This window comes from Bos javanicus, chromosome 7, assembly GCF_032452875.1.
Source record: "Bos javanicus breed banteng chromosome 7, ARS-OSU_banteng_1.0, whole genome shotgun sequence".
Lineage (NCBI taxonomy): Eukaryota > Metazoa > Chordata > Mammalia > Artiodactyla > Bovidae > Bos > Bos javanicus.
This window is the reverse complement of record NC_083874.1, coordinates 20839060-20857048: the sequence shown is the minus strand read 5'-3', so window position 1 is coordinate 20857048 and position 17989 is coordinate 20839060. Positions and strand designations below refer to the sequence as shown.

The following is a 17989-nucleotide window of genomic DNA, read 5'->3' as shown; positions in this document are numbered from 1 at the left end:
CCTGCCAATCCAGGAGGCATAAAAGACACGGATTCGATCCCTGGGTCCGAAAGATCCCCTGAAAGAGATGGCAACCCACTCCAATATTCTTGCCTGGACAATCCCATGGACAGAGGAGCCTGGTGGACTACAGTCCATGGGGTTGAAACGAGTCGGACACAACTGAGCGCACACCCACACATACAAAATGATGACCCGTTGTGAATGCCGTGGGCTGCAGTTACAGAAACACACGGAGGTCTTTTCATGTCAGTGGAAGGCTCCAGCAGATGCCTGCCAACTATACAGAGTTCCAGGGCTGCCCTGCACCTCCGCATGGTAGCCCTGAGCCCCAGTGCCATTTAGACTTAATTTAAATGACAGGTAAAATCCAGTTCCTCCATCCCTGCCAGCCACATTTCACGGGTGGCTCGTGGTTCCTGCAGGGGAAGCTCAGATCTAGGACCTTCCGCCATCACGGGAAGTTCTGCTCTGACCTGAGCTCCTTCTGAGATATCTGAGTTTCTTAGTTCTGTGTGGAGGTGTGAAAGTCACCCTTCGTTCATGAAATGATGATGGTAACTGGCAGTTTTGGGGGGAAATGGTGTCATGTGGCAAAATAATAAGTTGGCAACCCAATGTGGGATGTATATATTTTAATATTTTAAATGTATAGATGTATGTTTGTGAATATCTGGACTAGCTGGAAGTCTGGCATGGCTGATAGATGCCCTCTGATGGCTGTGAGGTGAAGTGCAGGAAAACTGGTTTTTGTGTGTGCATGGACGCATGCGCCGCCCCCCCCCAACCCTGTCCCCCGCCCCCCCCCCCAACCCTGTCCCCCAGCAGGTGTCAGTTTCACAACTCCATTCTAGAAGCACAGATACATTCTCGGACAACAGTTAGATCAAATCTCCAGCAGAACCTCTGAAGCCAAGGAAGGCTTTAAGAAGCACTTAAAATTTAAAAACAATTTTAAAATTACAGTTCAAATTTGTCCCCTTCCCAGACAGCTCAGAATTTTACTCAGCGGTGTACAGTTTTACATGGGCCCTTGGCTGGACTGTTTCCCCAAGTGCATGGGAACCATGGGTATTTCAGAGGAAAAGTGTGGGGCTTATTGGGGGCCCAGAGCATAAGCACTTGTGTCCACATAGCAGGGTTCTTGTTACCTTTCTTTTTAGCTCCTTGCAGGAGAAGACAACCATTTTTAGAATTGTTTTAGTCTGTTTGTTCTATCCATTCAATAAGTAAATATCTAAATATCTATCTGGATGAATATTCATTCCAGTAAATAGAGCTGGGACCTGACTTCCATAGTGTAGATGACAGCTACTTCTATTTTTAAATTAAAAAAAAAATTTTTTTCTTTGGCCGTGCCAGATGGCTTGTGGGGTGTCTTAGTTCCCCGACCAGGAATTGAACCCAGGGGCACAGTAGTGCAAGTGCTGAGTCCTAACCACTGGGCCAAAGCACATGGCATGTGGGATCTTATTTCCCTCAACAGGGATTGAACCCAAGCCCCCTGAATTGGCAGCTCAGAGTTTTGAAAGATTGCTGCTACAAGCCATGAATGATGCTGGGATTCTTGGCCTCCGGAGGAGAAGAATTCCATCTGGGGCCAGTGATGAGGCTTGATCGCTCAGAGCTTTTTGTATAATAAAGTTTTATTAAAGTATAAAAGAGAGAACCCTTCTGACCTAGACATCAGAATGGGGTGGAAAGAGTGTCCCCTTGCTAGTTTATAGTAAGGAGCTATATACCTATTAGCAGGCTGCTAATTAGAGAAAGGAAATGCCTCAAAACTGAGAGAGTTGCACCAGGTCCCTCCATCACAACATGCATTTTGAGATAGCATTGTCACAAGGTGAGTTATCCTAGGCCATAAAACAGTTGACATGAATCTTGAAGAAAGGCAGATTTCCAAGTAAGTACAGTTTCATTAACTTAGCTTAAGAGAATATTTCCATGAGTAAAACATTCTGGTTTGTTGAGCCCTTATGTTCTGAGTCTTAGGCCAAACCAACTTGAAGAAAAGCAGATTCTAAGATAAATACACAGTTCATTAACATAGCTTAAGAAAAACATTTCCATAAGAAAAACTGCATTGGGTAGCTCAAGGTTTGAGAAAAGTCAAGTTCAGGTGGAACCAGGTGTCTTCATGGCAACACAGAATTTTAAAAGAAACCTCCTTTTAATTTTGCGTAGAGAAGGAAGAAAAACCTCTGACACTCGTAGTTTGTTCTGACACTTACAGTCTATTTCCTCCGCCTGGGGACCTCTAGCCTTCCTGCCTGTTACCCTCTCAGTTTTAACTATTGGACCGCCAGGGAAGTCCCCCTGTTTTTAAAATTTAGCAAGTATGATCATTTTTGACTGGGGGCCCCTTTGCCAGTCTTGCATATTTTTTGACAGAAACAGGTGTCTTCGTGTGCTCTGTAGGGTTATATTCTTTACTTTAAGACATTAATGTTCTTTGCTGTATGTGGTTCCCACAGTGTTTCCAACAGTCGGAAGCTGTGTTGTTCAGAGGGTGGCGGCATGGGTGGGGGTCTGAGGGTCCTGGTATCCCTGACTGTGGCCATGCCCCTGTCATATTAGATGCCCTCTTCCAGGGAAAGTGAAAGTGTTAGTCATTCAATTGTGTACGATTCTTTACGACCCTATGGACTGTACCCCACCAGGCTCCTCTGTCCGTGGGATTCTCCAGACAAGAATACTAGAGTGGGTAGCCACTCCTTTCGCCAGGGGATCCTCCCGATCCAGGGATCGAACCCTGGTCTCCTGCTTTGCAGGTGGATTCTTTATCATCTGAGCCGCCAGGGAGGAGGTGGGAATTGCCCCAAAGTTGAGGTAAGGTCTTTTGAGGCCATTTCAGCCATTTTTGGCTGAAGTTGACCTGGGGTCCCAGGCCAGGCGTTTCTAGGGAGAGCCAGCCTTCCCCTTAAGGGAACCTGGGGACGCCTGGGGCTTTTGTGCTGGACCTGGGGGCCTTCAGGTGAGTGATGGGTGAGAGCGGATGAGGGGGCATGCAGTGACTTCCCTGACGGTCCAGTGGTTAGGACTTGCAGGGGATACAGGTTTGATCCCTGGTAGGGGAGCTATGATCCCACATGCCTGGTGGTCAGAAACCAAAAACATAAAGCAGAAGCAATGTTGGAGCAAATTCAATAAAGACTTAAAAAAATAGTCCTCTTTAAAAAGAAAAAAAAAGAGCACTGTTAATAGTCACTCAACCCCCAGGGAGTCAGCCCACCCCCATTAGTTGGGATGAGCAGCCCTGGGGTGGTGGGGGGCCTTGGAGGCCTGCTTCGCTGACTGAGCCCTGCCCCTGCAGTGGGCGCTCTCACGGGGCCCTGGTCTTGTCCGCAGCCTCCCTCTCTACACAGGGCGTCGACGTAGAGCACATGGCTGAGCTGCGTGGGATCCGGTTTGCCCCCAGCTTGCAGCAGGAGACCTCAGAGTACTACCGCACGCTGACGCCCGCTCTGGAAATGCTGGTGAGGGTCCTGGGAGCCAGGGGTGGGGGCGGCAAGTGGGTGGCCAAGGGCTCTGACTGAGGCAGCAGGGCAGAGGGGAGACTGAGGAAGGGAGAGGGTCCATGGGATGAACAGGGCACAGCTGGTGCTTTCTAGAAAGCAGGAGATGGCAGCATCAGGTGGGAACCTCCGACTATAAGACCCATAGGTCTTATTGGAAGGTTGTAAACTGCATTTCAGTAGAGAAATCAGAACTTTCCTACGTGGCTGGTGGGGATCTGAAAAGGGGCAGCCTCTGTGGAAAGCAGTGTGGCAATTTGACCCTGATGCTGGGAAAGATTAAGGGCGGGAGGAGAGGGGGGCAGCAGAGGATGAGATGGTTGGATGGCATCACCAATTGAATGGACTTGAGTCTGAGGAAACTCTGGGAGTTGGTGATGGACAGGGAAGCCTGGCGTGCTGTAGTCCATGGGGTCACAAAGAATTGGACACGACTAAGCATCATGTATGGATGTGAGAGCTGGGCTGTGAAGAAAGCTGAGTGCCAAAGAATTGATGCTTTTGAACTGTGGTGTTGGAGAAGACTCTTGTGAGCCCCTTGGACTGCAAGAAGATCCAACCAGTCCATCCTAAAAGAGACCAGTCCTGGGTGTTCATTGGAAGGACTGATGCTAAGGCTGAAACTCCAATACTTTGGCCACCTCATGCAAAGAGCTGACTCATTGGAAAAGACCCTGATGCTGGGAGGGATTGGGGGTAGGAGGAGAAGGGGATGGCAGAGGATGAGATGGCTGGATGGCATCACCGACTCGATGGACGTGAGTTTGAGTGAACTCCGGGAGTTGGTGATGGACAGGGAGGCCTGGCGTGCTGCAATTCATGGGGTTGCAAGGAGTCAGACACGACTGAGCGACTGAACTGAACTGAATGACGAACAGCAATACCACCTGACCCAGCCATTCCGTTCCTGGGTGTCTGCCCCAGAGAAACAAAAACGTGTGCCCACACAGAAACCTGCACGTGATGCTCACAGCACCATGAGTCATGATAACCCCGAAGGGAAAGCAAACGGACTGTCCATCAGCAGATAATGGATAAACAGCTGTGAACCCTTCACACCCGGGAGCGTCACCCAGCCCTGACACTCACTACGACGTGGAGAGAACACGACGCTCAGTGAGAGAAGCAGACACAGAAGGACACGAAGGGTGTGACTCCACTGACGGGAAACATGTGGAGCAGGCCGATCCACAGACACAGAGAGTGGGTTCCTGGTGGTCAGGGGCTGTGGGAGGGGATGGGGGGGTAACTGGTAATGGGGATGGGCTTCTTTTGGAGTGATGAGAATGTTTTAAAATCATGGTGAGCTGTACAAATCTGTGAATGTACTAAAACCCCATCTAACTGTATACTTTTAAAAGGTGAGTTTTTATGGTAGGTGACTTATACCTCTTTTGTTTTGGCTGCATTGTGTGCATGTTGAACTTCCCTGACTGGGAATTGAACCCATGCCCCCTGCAGTAGAAGCACAGAGACTTAACCACTAGACCACCAGAGAAGTCCAACTTATACCTCACTTGTTTTTTTTTTTTTTTTGCCCATGCCATGTGGCATGTGGGATCTTAGTTCCCCTGAAAGTGAAAGTGTTAGTCACTCAGCCGTGTCTGACTCTTTGTGACCCCATGGACTGTAGCCCACCAGGCTCCTCTGTCCATGGGATTCTCCAGGCAAGAATCCTAGAGTGGGTTTCCATTTCCTCCTTCAGGGGATCTTCCCCACCCAGGGATCAAACCCAGGGCTTCCGCATTGCAGGCAGGTTCCCCTTCCCAGGGATGGGACTAATGCCCACTGCAGTGGAAGCGCAGAGTCTTAAACACTGGACCTCCAGGGAAGTCCAAATTCATCCATTTTTAAAGTGACATTTAGTACAGTCACAGAGTTGTGCAACTATTACCTCTAATTCCAGGAGCTTTCATCACCCCAAAAGGAAACCCTGTCTCCCCATCAGCAGTCACTCCCATCCCCTCCCCAGCCCCTGACCACCAGGAACCCACTCTGTGTCTTCGGATCGGCCTGCTCTGCACGTTTCCCGTCAGTGGAGTCACACCCTGTGTGTCCCTCTGTGTGCTTCTCTCACTGAGCACCGTGTTCTCAGGGTCCGTCCACGTGGTTGTGAGTGTCAGGGCTTCTCTCCTTTTCATGGCTGAGGGATGCTTCCGGGTGTGGAGGGACCACATGTTTCTCCATCATGTGTTGGTGGAGCTGTGTTTTCACAGGCGTGCCCTGGGACTGCCCACCCCATTGCTCACTCAGCAGTGTGAACTGACTGCACGCACGAAGTTGAAGAGGAGGTGCTTTTCTCCTCCTCCCCCGCTCTCCCAGCCAGGGGTCTCCATGGGGTCTCACATTTGTGGCTGCTGTTTCTGTTGCAGTTTGTCAGCAGCTTTCAAGAGACAGAGTTGGAGTCCAGCTGCGTGGGCTGCACGGTGCTGAGTTACTGGTGAGTGAGGGCCTCCTGGGGATAAAGGATCTTGGGGGACCCCTGGATTTGCAGAGAATTCCAGCTGAGAAGTGCCCTCCCTCTCAAGGCCAATGTCCTCCCCACCAGGGAGGGCAACGCCAGCGTCCTGGTGCGTTTCCGGCTGCACTTTCTGCTGCTGGCCCTGTGGACGCCAAGCCCAGGCCTGGAGGAGCAGCTATTGCAGCGGGGACTTCATGCGAGGCTGCAGGGCCTCGGCATCCCCCTAGCCCCCTATGGCACCATTGTGTCTGCCCAGCTCACAGGTGAGTGACCCCAGGCTTGTGGCAGCCCCCAGCCCCCTGTGGCACCATCGTGTCTGCCCAGCTCACAGGGGAGTGACCCCAGAGACAAGGAGACTTTGGGAGGGATGTGCTGGGAGAGGGGAGCCAGGTGGAAGTTTCATTAAACTTGACACTTTTCATAATCGACCCTTTCCGTGATGAGGAAACATATATACATTGCTTTACCTTCAATGGTAGACACCACAGGGTGGCAACTTGTAATTATTTTCATCTTTGCCGCCCATTGGGTCTCTGTCAAGATGACTCAACCTGGCTATCATAGCACAAAAGCAGCAAAGACAATATATAAACAAATGGACACTTATCTGTGTATCAATAAAACTTTCTTTATAAAAACAAGTGGTGGGCCAGATTTGGCCCCTGGCCCCCTGGTATAGAACTAAGCGTAGCTGTTATGCTCTAAATTCTAAGATTACTGTGTGTTGGGATTTGAGAGCCAGATGTAATTTCAGAGTGTGCAGATTGAAAGATTGTTGCCTTGGCCTGGCATGGGAGGACATTTAGTCCCCTTCTACCACCCCTGACGCACTTGGTGTCTTAGTAACCTCACCAGAGCTGAGAGAGATTTCTGCACAGATGAAATTGTTTCAGGTCCACATCATCCACTCCGGCAGCCACCTTCCCCATGCGGCTGTTGTGCTCTTTATTATGAGGAACGGAATATTTGATCTGACTTTATCTCAGTTGAGTTAAGTTAGAATTTAAGTGGCTCCCAGGTGGACAGTGCAGTTCCCTGCTTTGCAATATGATGTTGTCAAAAAAATTCGCCACTTGCTAAATACTCTTTTATCTTTTCATTTTGCTGCAGGAAGCCAGAAGGGGCCGCTGACAGAAAGAGACTTAAAATCAGGTATGTTTTGATGAAATGATAAAGAAAATGTGGTGTTTACACCACACATGTACACATATACACAATGGAATACTACTCAGCCATAAAAAAGAATGAAATAATGCCATTTGCAGCAACCTGGATGGACCTAGAGATTCTCATACTAGAAGTAAGTCAGGCAGAGAAAGACAAATACCATATGATATCACTTATATGTGGAATTTAAAAGATGTTACAACAAACTTATCTACAGAACAGACTCACAATATTGAGAACAGATCTGGGCTTGCCAAGGTGGAGGAGGGTCAGGGAGGGAAGGATTATGGGTTTGGGATTAGCAGATGCAAACTGTTGTATATAGGATGGATAAACAGTGAAGTCCTGTATAGCACAGGGAACTATTAATATATTCAATATCCTGAGACAAAACCTAATGGAAAAGAATATGAAAAAGAACATATACACGTGTAACTGAATCACTTTGCTACACAGCAGAATTGAACACGTTGTAAATCAACTATTGCTGTTGTTCAGTCGCTCAGTTGTGTCTGACTCTTTGCGCCCCCATGGACAGCAGCACACCAGGCTTCCCTGTCCACTATCTCCAGGAGTTTGCTCAAATTCATGTCCATTGAGCCATCCAACCATCTCATCCTCTGTCATCCCCTTCTCCTCCAGCCTTCAATCTTTCCCAACATTATGATCTTTTCCAGTGAGTCGACTCTCTGCATCAGTTGGCCAAAGTATTGGAGCTTCAGCTTCAGCATCAGTCCTTTCAATGAGTATTCAGGGTTGATTTCCTTTAGGATTGATGGGTTGGATCTTCTAAATGTCCAAGTGATTCTCAAAAGTCCTCCAGCACCACAGTTTGAAGGCATCAGTTCTTCAGCGCTCAGCCTTTTTTATTTTCCAGTTCTCACATCTATTCATGACTACTGGAAAATCCATAGCTTTGACTATATGGACCTTTGTAGGCAAAGCAATGTCTCTGCTTTTTAATACGTTGTCTAGGTTGGTCATCGCTTTTCTTCCAAGGAACAACCGTCTTTTAATTTCATGGCTGCAGTCACCATCTACAGTGATTTTGGAGCCCAAGAAAATAGAATCTGTCACTGCTTCTATTGTTTCCCCATCTCTTTGCCATGAAGTGATGGAACTGGATGCCATGATCTTTGTTTTTTGAATGTTGAGTTATAAGCCAGCTTTTTCACTCTCCTCTTTCACCTTTATCAAGAAGCTGTTTAATTCCTCTTCACTTTCTGCCATTAGGGTGGTGTCATCTGCATATCTGAGGTTATTGATATTTCTCCCAACAGTCTTGATTCCAGCTTGTGATTCATCTAGCCTGACATTTTACAAGATGTACTCTACATGTAAATTAAATAAGCAGAGTGACAATATACAGCCTTGACATACTCCTTGCCCAATTTTGAACCAGTCTGTTGTTCCATGTCCAGTTCTACCTGTTGCTTCTTGACCTGCATACAGGTTTCTCAGGAGGCAGGTAAAGTGTTCTGGTATTCCCATCTGTTTAAGAAATTTCCACAATTTTTTTTGTGATCTACACAGCCACAGGCTTTAGCATAGTCAATGAAGCAGAAGTAGATATTTTTCTGGAATTCTCTAGTTTTTTCTATGACCCAGTGGATATTGACAATTTGATCTCTGGGTTCTCTGCCTTTTCTAAATCCAGTTTGAACATCTGGAAGTTCACAGTTCACATACTGTTGTGTTTTTTTTTTTTCACATACTGTTGAAGCCTAGCTAGGAGGATTTTGAATATTACTTTGCTAGCATGTGAAATGAGTGCAATTGTACCGTAGTTTGAACATTCTTCTTTGAGATTGGAATAAAAACTGCCCTTTTCCAGTCCTTTGGCCACTGCTGAGTTTTCCAAATTTGCTGGCATATTGAGTGCAGCACTTTAACAGCAGCATCTTTTAGGATTTGAAATAGCTCAGCTGGAATTCCATCACCTCCACTAGCTTCGATCGTAGTGATGCTTCCTTAGGCCCACTTGACTTCACACTCTGGGATGCTCTAGGTAAGTGACCACACAATTGTGGTTATCCAGGTCATTAAGATCTTTTGTGTATAGTTTTTCTGTGTTCTTGCCACCTCTTCTTAATATCTTCTGCTTCTGTTAGGTCCATACTGTTTCTATCCTTTATTGTGCCCATCTTTGCATGAAATGTTCCTTTGGTATCTCTAATTTTTCTGAAGAGATCTCTAGTCTTTTCCATTCTATTGTTTTCCTCTGTTTCTTTGCATTGTTCACTCACAAAAGCTTTCTTATCGCCCCTTACTGTTCTCTGGAACTCTGCATTTAAATGGGTATATCTTTCCCTTTGTCCTTTGCTTTTCGCTTGTCTTCTCATCTATTTGTAAGTCCTCCTCAGACAACCATTTTGCCTTTTTGGATTTCTTTTTCTTGGAGATGGTTTTGATCATCACCTCCTGTACAATGTTACGAACCTCCATCCATAGTTCTTCAGGCACTCTATCAGATCTAATCCCTTGAATCTATTTGTCACTTCCACTGTATAATCATAAGGGATTTGATTTAGGTCATACCCGAATGACCCAGTGGTTTTCCCTACTTTCTTCAATTTAAGTCTGAATTTTGCAATAAGGAGTTCATGATCTCAGCCACAGTCAGCTCCTGGTCTCTGTTTTTTTTTTTTTTTGCTGACTGTATAGAGCTTCTCCATCATTGGCTGCAAAGAATATAATCAATCTGATTTCAGTATTGACCATCTGGTGATGTCCATGTGTGGAATCATCTCTTGTGTTGTTGGAAGAGGTGTTCACTATGATCAGTGCATTCTCTTGGCAAAACTCTGTTAGCCTTTGTCCTGCTTATAAATCAACTGTACTTCAATTTTAAAAAATCAAGTATGTTTTTTCAGCCCCTTGCCCTCTGCCCAATTTTCTCTGTTTGCAAACACCAAGAGAGGTTTCCTGAAGCTTCTTTAAGGCACACAAAGGAAATCCCTCAAACACAGTAAATGCTAGTTCTGTGCACTAGCCTTTTATGGGGAAGATGGAGTCATGGTCCTGTGTGAGCAAAGGATTTAAAAAAATGAGGCACTTTTAATTGTTCAGAGCTAAGCATAATTAGAAGAAGGCATTATATTTTTTAAGTGATGTAATGTTTTTGTTAAAAGAAAAGACAGCAAAAAGTTTTGGGGGGGCGGGAAGAGTATGGACCACCTAGAATTTCACTGCTTTAAATATTCTGATGACTGCCCTCCCAGCTGGCTCACAACATGTGTTATAACAGTGTCCACCCCTTTGTGACCTCACGGACTGTAGCCCATCAGCCTCCTTTTTCCATGGGATTTCCCAGGCAAGAATACCCGAGTGGGTTGCCATTTCCTTCTCCAGGGGATTTTCCTGTCCCAGGGATTGAACCCATGTCTCTTGCATCTCCTGCATTGGCAGGTGGATTCTTTTACATTTATTCAGCTTTACATCAATGGTTCCGAACTAGGGGTGGTCCTGCCCCCAGGGGACACTTGATGATGTCTGGGAAGCGTTTGTAGTCATGACGGCTGGGGAGCTCCTGGCATCCAGAGGTGGTGGGCTGGCGAAGCTCTCCACCCCACAGTGCCCAGGACGGCCCCCTCCCCTGCAGAGAATGACTGACCCTAAATGTGAACCTACACTTCAGTGACAAATTTTATGTTATATGTACTCTACTACAATTTAAAAAATCAATTTCACCTATTTCTTTTTTTAAAAAATGGATGGTAGAAATGTACAAGTGCACACAGGGGGCATGTATGCTTGGGTTACACAGCCGGCCCGGGTGCTGACTGGTATTCTGGTGTGTTACCTGTCTGTACTCACTCTGAGAAGATTGTTTCAGAAAGACTCAGTGAAAAGAAAGCAGAGAAGTGATGTTTTTCCTGCTCTGGAGTTTCTGCCTGGAGAGAGAAATCTCTGTGCAGACAGGAGAGATGGTGTGAGGTCAAGTACCTGGTTCTTGTCTGCCCTCAGGCCACTGTCCAGGGAATGTCTTTTCCTGCGGGAACAGCCAGTGTGTGACCAAGGTGAACCCAGAGTGTGATGACACCGCGGACTGCTCCGACGGCTCCGACGAGGCCCACTGCGGTCAGTCTGCCTGTCTGAACTGGCCCACAGGCCACATTGCCTTTCCAGGGTCAGCTGCTGGCTCTGCGCTCTGGCCCACTGTGCCCATCACATGCTCTCATGTGGGTCTGGCATTCACTGGAGCTGGGCAGAGAAAGGGAGGGAGCACCTGTGATATGACAAGAAACGTGAGCAGAAAGCAGAGGAGGGAGAGCTCGAGGTGTATGGGTGAGAAGGGAAGATATCAGGCTGATAAGAGGTCCTGGTCAAACTGTGGGAAGCCTCGAATACCAGGAACTGGAGATCTGTCCTGTACATAGTGGGGAGTCACCAAAAGGATCTGAGCAAGGGAAAATTACAGTTGAAATGTCGTAAGAGTAGTCAACATTTTTCTAACAATGCTAGCCCATGCGATAAGGCAGGAACAGTGGTATAAGTATGGGAAAGGAAGAGGAAAAACTATCAAAATTTGGATATGATTATCTAAATGAATCAATATATTGACTAAAAGGAGATTGGAAAAATAAGACAGTTCAACAATGAGGAGGAGATAAATCCTAGCACATAAAAAAGTTATTGCTTTTCTTTATACAAGTAAGAACAGGTTAGAAGATATAATGGAAAAAATCTCACTGTTGATCAACGTGTGCTCAGTCGCTCAGTTGTGTTTGATTTTTTGTGACCCCACAGACTGTAGCCTGCCAGGCTCCTCTGCCCATGGGATTTCCCAGGCAAGAATACTGGAGTAGGTTGCTGTTTCCTTCTCCAGGGGATCTTCCTGACCCAGGGATTGAACCTGCGTCTCTCATATCTCCTGCTTTGGCAGGAAGATTCTTTCCCACTGTGCCACCTAATCAATAGGAACACAAAATAAACATTTCATGTCTATAATAGCAATTAAATAGAATTAGGAAATGTTGCTGAAGGACATAAAAGGAGACTAAATAAACAGATATGGCATCCTATGAAAAGATGGACATATAAAGACTTGGAAACTTTCAAAATACATGGTGAAGAACACATTCATAGTGTCTGGTGCCTGGATGTGCAAGATAATATAGAGGCTGGTTGAAATTGGCAGGTGTGGTCAGGAGTCCCCACAACCCCCTCAGACTCAGTGATTCACTGGAGGTATGCATAGAACTTGGTAAAGCTGCAGTATGTGTGGTTATACCGTCTTACAGTGAAAGGATACAGCTGAAAGTCAGCAAAGAAAAGTGCAGAGTCCAGGAGAGACAAAGCTCAAGCAAGCTTCCGTTTAGCCTCTGCCAGTGGAGTCAGGTGGACAGTGCTTAACCAATTTGCCCAGAAGCATATGTGGCATCACACACACAGTGTTTCCAACCCAGAGGAGCTCACCCAAGTTTTGGTGTCCAGAGTTTTGTGTTGGGGGTTGGTCACATAGGTACATAGCACTCATATAGCTGAGTTTAGTGTATGATTGTCTTGGATCTGCCAAAACAGAGGACCTCAGGCTCAGTGGATGAGACAGCAGAAGTTTACTCTCTCCCTGCTCTGGAGGCTAGAAGGCTGAGAGGAAGGAGTTGGCAGGGCCAGTTCCTTCTGAGGCCGTGAGGGAGACTCTGTTCCATGTGGTCTCCCAGAATCTGGTGCTTTGCTGGTTCAGATCTTTGACATTTGGATGTGGGGACCGTGGGGATGAGAGACTGGAGACAGATGTGCCAGGATGGCCCCTGTGCAACTGCAATCCTGCCTTCTGGGGGTCCTGGTTGGTGATCTCTGTCTTGCAGACTGTGGCTTGCAGCCTGGCTGGAAGACAGCTGGCAGGATTGTGGGTGGTGTGGAAGCGTCCCCAGGGGAGTTCCCTTGGCAAGTCAGCCTCCGTGAAAACAACGAGCACTTCTGTGGGGCCGCCATCATCAGCGCCAGGTGGCTGGTGTCCGCTGCCCACTGCTTCAACGAGTGAGTCCACGTCCCTGCAGGCTCAGAGCCCACCTGTATCCCATCTTCCTTCCACTCTGGGGACTCCACTACCCTGGGAGTGTCCTTGGAACTTGCTGTTTTCTTTCCTTCTCTTTTCTTTTTGTTAAATCTGAATGTATTTTAATTGTGGCAAAATATACATAACACAAATTTACCATTTCAAGTGCATAGCTCAGTGGCATTAAGTACATTCACATTGTCTGCCATGTAATCATCCCCACCATCCATTTCCGAAACTTTCTCATCTTCCCAAATTCAAACGCTGTCCCTTTAAACACTAACCCAGGGACTTCCCTGGTGGTCCAGTGGTTAAGACTCCACGCTTCCAACACTGGGGACACTCAGGTTCAATCTCTGGTTGGGGAACTAGGATCCAGCAGGCCAGGTGGCCAAAAAATAAGAACCAATCAACAACAACCACAAAATATCCATACTGACTCCGCATCCCCCCCAGCCCCTGGCCCCGCCATCTACCTCCTGTTTCTGTGGCTCTGACTCCTCTAGGACCCCCTGTGAGTGGGATCAGTGTTTGTTCTTCTGTGTCTGGCTTCTCTCACTGAGCATCGTGTCCTCAAGGTTTATCCAGGTTGCAGCAGGTGTCAGTTCTTTCCTTTTTTGGTTAAATAATATTCCAGTGTGTTGTTGGACATGTCTGTTCATTTATCCATCGATGGACACTTGGGGTTCTCCTGCCTTTTGGCTGTTGTGAATAGTGCTGCTACAAATGTGGCTGTGAGAGTATCTGAGTCGCTACTTTCAGGTCCTTTGGGTATAAACCCAGAGGTAGGATTGCAGGCTCATATGCTGGTTCTATGTTTTCTCCTTTGAGGAGCCGCCATCCTGTTCTCCACTGCGGCTGCACCGTTTTCCATCCCCACCAGCTGTGCGCAAGGGTTCCAAGGTTTCCACATCCTTGAGAAGTTCCTTTAACGTTTGTTGTAAAAGCGGGTGACTATGTGGGTGGTCTGGCGGGCTTGGCTGGCCACACTGCCCTGTGTAGGTGCTGTGGGCTGCTGTTTAGTGGGTCCTGGTCATGAGCTCTCTAGTTGTGGGATCCTAGGGGGCCCGGGGCTAGTGCTGACTGGCGGGTGGAGTCCGGATCCTGAAGACTGAAGTGGGGTTGTTGCCCACCCACTGGCAGGTGAAGCCGGGTCCTGGGGTTGGTGCCAGACTACTGGCAGGCAGAGCTGGTTCCTGGAGTCTGGCTGCAGGACCCGGGGATCCCAGAGCTGGTGTCAGATCATTGTTGGGGGTGGGGCAAGGGGGCTGGTTCCATACAGTCATGTATGGGTTCCAGAGTGTCCCAGAGGTTGCACTGGCTTGCTCGTGGGCAGGGCTTGGGCCTGGTCCCAGGGCAGGGTCTGGCATGCCTTGTGGGTCATGGTCTTCTTGCATCTGATGTCTGCCACCTAAGGGCTTTCCCAGTGGCTCAGTGGTAAAGAATCTGCCTGCAGTACAGAAGCCACAGGAGACGTGGGTTTGATCCCTGGGTCAGGAAAATCCCCTGGAAGAGGGCATGGCAACCCACTCCAGTATTCTTGCCTGGGACACGGCATGGACAGAGGAGCCTTGTGGGCTACAGTCCATGGGGTTGGACCCGACTGGAGCAACTTGGCGCTCACGGTGTCATCCCCCTAGTGGGTGAGGCTGGTCTAGCAGGTTTTCTGTGGTCTTGGTCCTCTGGTTGGCAGGGCTGTCTACAGGTGGCTACGGGGTTGGGGGCGGGGAGGTCTTGAGGCAGCCTATCTGCCGATAGGTGGGCTGTGTGCCACCCCCCCCCCGATTGGGTAGCTGCCTGGCTTTGGGTGTCCCACTACCTAGCACCTGCAGGCCATTGGGCAGGGCCAGGTCTTGGGGCAAAGAGCCAAGGTAGCTTCACTAACATCAGTGTTCACGTGGCTGGATGTTCCCCAGTATGCCCCTCACTGGTGTCTATGCCCCCAGGGTGACCCCACAGCTGCCACCCCCACCTCCCCAGGAGACCCTCGGAGTCCAGCAGGCAGGTCTGGCCCAGGCTTCTATCGAATTACAGCTTCTGCCCTGGGTCCCAGTGCATATAGGGTTCTCTGTGAGCCCTTTGAGGTTGAAGCCTCCATCTCCCCCGTCCTGTGAGGGCTCCTGCAGTTAAGCTCCACCAGCCTCCAAAGACAGAAGCTCTGGGGACTCCTCTTAAAAAAGTGTTGGACCCCTGGACCAGGGGGCCTGATGTGCTCAGCCCTCTCGCTCTGGTGGGCGAACCTCTGCAAAGCAGTTATTCTCCAGCTTGTGGGCCATGCGCCTGGGGGCACGGGATTTGACTGTGTCATGAAGCTGCCTCTCCTTGTCTCGCTGTGTCTCCTTCTCGGCGTCTTTAGTTGCAGGAGATCTTTGCTGGCAGGCTCCAGTCTTTTCCGTCGATGGCTGTTCTGCAGAGAGTTGCCATTTGGGTGTGCTCCTGAGAGGAGATGAGCTCAGGGTCTCTGCTGTGTCATCTTGGTGGAGCTCCCCATTTCTCCACAGCCTTGCCATTACTTGTTACTTTGTTTGCTTGTTTTGTTTTTTATTAGTTTATGTTTTTTGGCCACTTGGCATGCAGGATCTTAGTTCCCCAACCAGGGACCAAACCCATGTCCCCTGCTTTGGAAGTGCAGAGTCCTAACCACTGAACCACAAGGGAAGTCCCTATTTGTTTAATAATGACCATCTTAGTGGCTGTGAAGTGGCGTCTTATTGTGTTTTTTTTTAAATTAATTTGTTTTAAATTGGAAGATAATTGCTTTACGCTATTGTGTTGGTTTCTGCCATACATCAGCATGAATCAGCCACAGGCATGCTTATGTCCCCTCCTTCTTGAACCTTCCTCTCACCTCTCACTGTAGCTTTGACATGCATTTCCCTAATGATCAGTGATGCTGGGCATCTTTTCATGTGCTTATCGGCCATTTGTGTGTCTTCTTTGGAGCGATGTCTGTTGAGGTTCTTTGCCCGGTTTTGAATTGGGTCGTTTCTGGTTGTTATTGAAGATGGTCAGAATCTTTACAAACCAGAGTGGCCAATCAGAACGGAGCTGGCCAAAGGAAGGGGAAGGTTCTGGAAGGCTCTGGGTGTGCCAGGCATTGCTAGTTGGTTGTTTCCATCTGAGGAGTCCTTGGGGAGAGGGCAGGGCAACAGACAACGTGGACTTCCCTGGGAAACCACTGCCTGAGAATATCCGTGGGTCAGGGGGTCGCTAATTCCCAGGGTAACCTGGCTCTGGTCCTGGGAAGACTATCTGGGGGACACAGGTCACATAAGCAATGACATTCAGGTCAAGAAGAGTTGTTTTCTTTTTATCATTTTAAATTTCATTCCTCTCATCATTTTATTATGAAAATATTTCAATAGAAAAGATGGAAAAATAGTACAACAAATACCCATATGCCTGTACAGTAAGTCCCCTACATACTAATTAGTTCCATATTGAGAGCACATTCATTAGTCCAGTTTGTAAGTCTAACCAAGTTAGCCTAGGCACCCAGCTAACACAGTCGGTTATATGCTACTGTACTGTAATAGGTTTATGATATTCTTTATACAAATAATACATAAAAAGCAAACATAAAGCATAAAGAAAACATTTTTAATCTTACAGTACAGTCCCTTGAAAAGTACAACAGCTGGCATACAGGGGCACATTCACACCTTTGAAAGTTCCCAGCTTGAAGATTTGTATGTAGGGGATTTACTGTACCTGATTTCAAAAGTTGTTACTATTTCACCATATTCTCTTTCTCTCTTACTCTCTCCATCTGGCTGTATCTATAATCTATACCCCCCACACCTCTTCATACATACATATCCTTGCCAAGCAGTTTGAAATTAAGTAGAAAACATCATAATGCATCACCTCTGAGGCACCCTTGCACATTTGGACAACTAAAAAACAGTCTTGAATACACATATACCATCACACCCGAGGAAGTTTAAATGGCTACACGGTATCATCTAGTGCACAGTCCTCGTTCAGTGCCTCCTCTCCTCACCCTAATCCCGGCCCTGTGGATCCTGTCTTTGTTTAAAATGTTGATAATTCATGCACCGTGTTTTAATTTTTGTGCATTCGTTCTGATTTTTGCCAATGTTTCATGGAAAACATTCCCATCAGTTTCCATGGCTGAGTTTGGGGGCACCTGCCTCTTGGGTAAGTGCCCCGCTCCCCTCCCCACCCTTCCCACCCCACCCCTACCCCCCGGCTCCAGCCTTGGTGCGCCTCTGAGCCAGGGTCTGTCTGCCCCGCAGATTCCAGGACTCCCCGGAGTGGGTGGCTTACGTGGGCACCACCTACCTCAGCGGCTCAGAGGCCAGCACGGTGCGGGCCCGCGTGGCCCGGATCATCACACACCCATCCTACAACTCGGACACAGCTGACTTCGACGTGGCGGTGCTGGAGCTGGGCAGACCCCTGCCCTTCAGCCGGCACGTGCAGCCCGTGTGCCTGCCGGCTGCCTCACACATCTTCCCACCAGGGAAGAAGTGCCTCATCTCAGGCTGGGGCTACCTCAAGGAGAACTTCCGTAAGCACCCACCTCCTGCAGCTAGGATGCCAGCACAGCACAACCAAGCAAACATCACATGGTCTGGCCTGGTTAGCTGCGAGTTCTGTATTTGCAAATTCGCCCACTTGCGAAAATGCATCTGTCCCCCCCAGGTGGACACTTGTAGGGGACTGTGGTCATCCACAATGTGCGGAATCTTCCCAATGAGGTGGCGGAGCTTGGTGACCCCCTGCCTTCTTGGCTCTGCTGAGACTGGAAACTGGTGTCCTTTTTCTGGTCTATTCACCACCATGGTTTTTTTTTTTTCTTTCATTTTCGTGCTTTCT

At 48.1% G+C, this 17989-nt stretch overlaps 1 protein-coding gene across 2 annotated transcripts in view; it reads left to right on the top strand.

Moving 5' to 3' along the window:
- Positions 1–17989, top strand: part of TMPRSS9 (transmembrane serine protease 9) — a 56889-nt gene that overhangs the window by 27386 nt on the left and 11514 nt on the right. The window contains exons 3-9 of one of the 2 annotated variants that reach the window (XM_061422764.1): positions 3352–3479; positions 5891–5958; positions 6067–6242; positions 7090–7131; positions 11113–11226; positions 12957–13128; positions 17407–17681. In XM_061422764.1, coding sequence (XP_061278748.1) covers positions 3352–3479; positions 5891–5958; positions 6067–6242; positions 7090–7131; positions 11113–11226; positions 12957–13128; positions 17407–17681 — 975 coding nt within the window. The remainder of the gene's footprint in view (positions 1–3351; positions 3480–5890; positions 5959–6066; positions 6243–7089; positions 7132–11112; positions 11227–12956; positions 13129–17406; positions 17682–17989) is intronic. The other variant, XM_061422765.1, reaches the window with a different exon arrangement.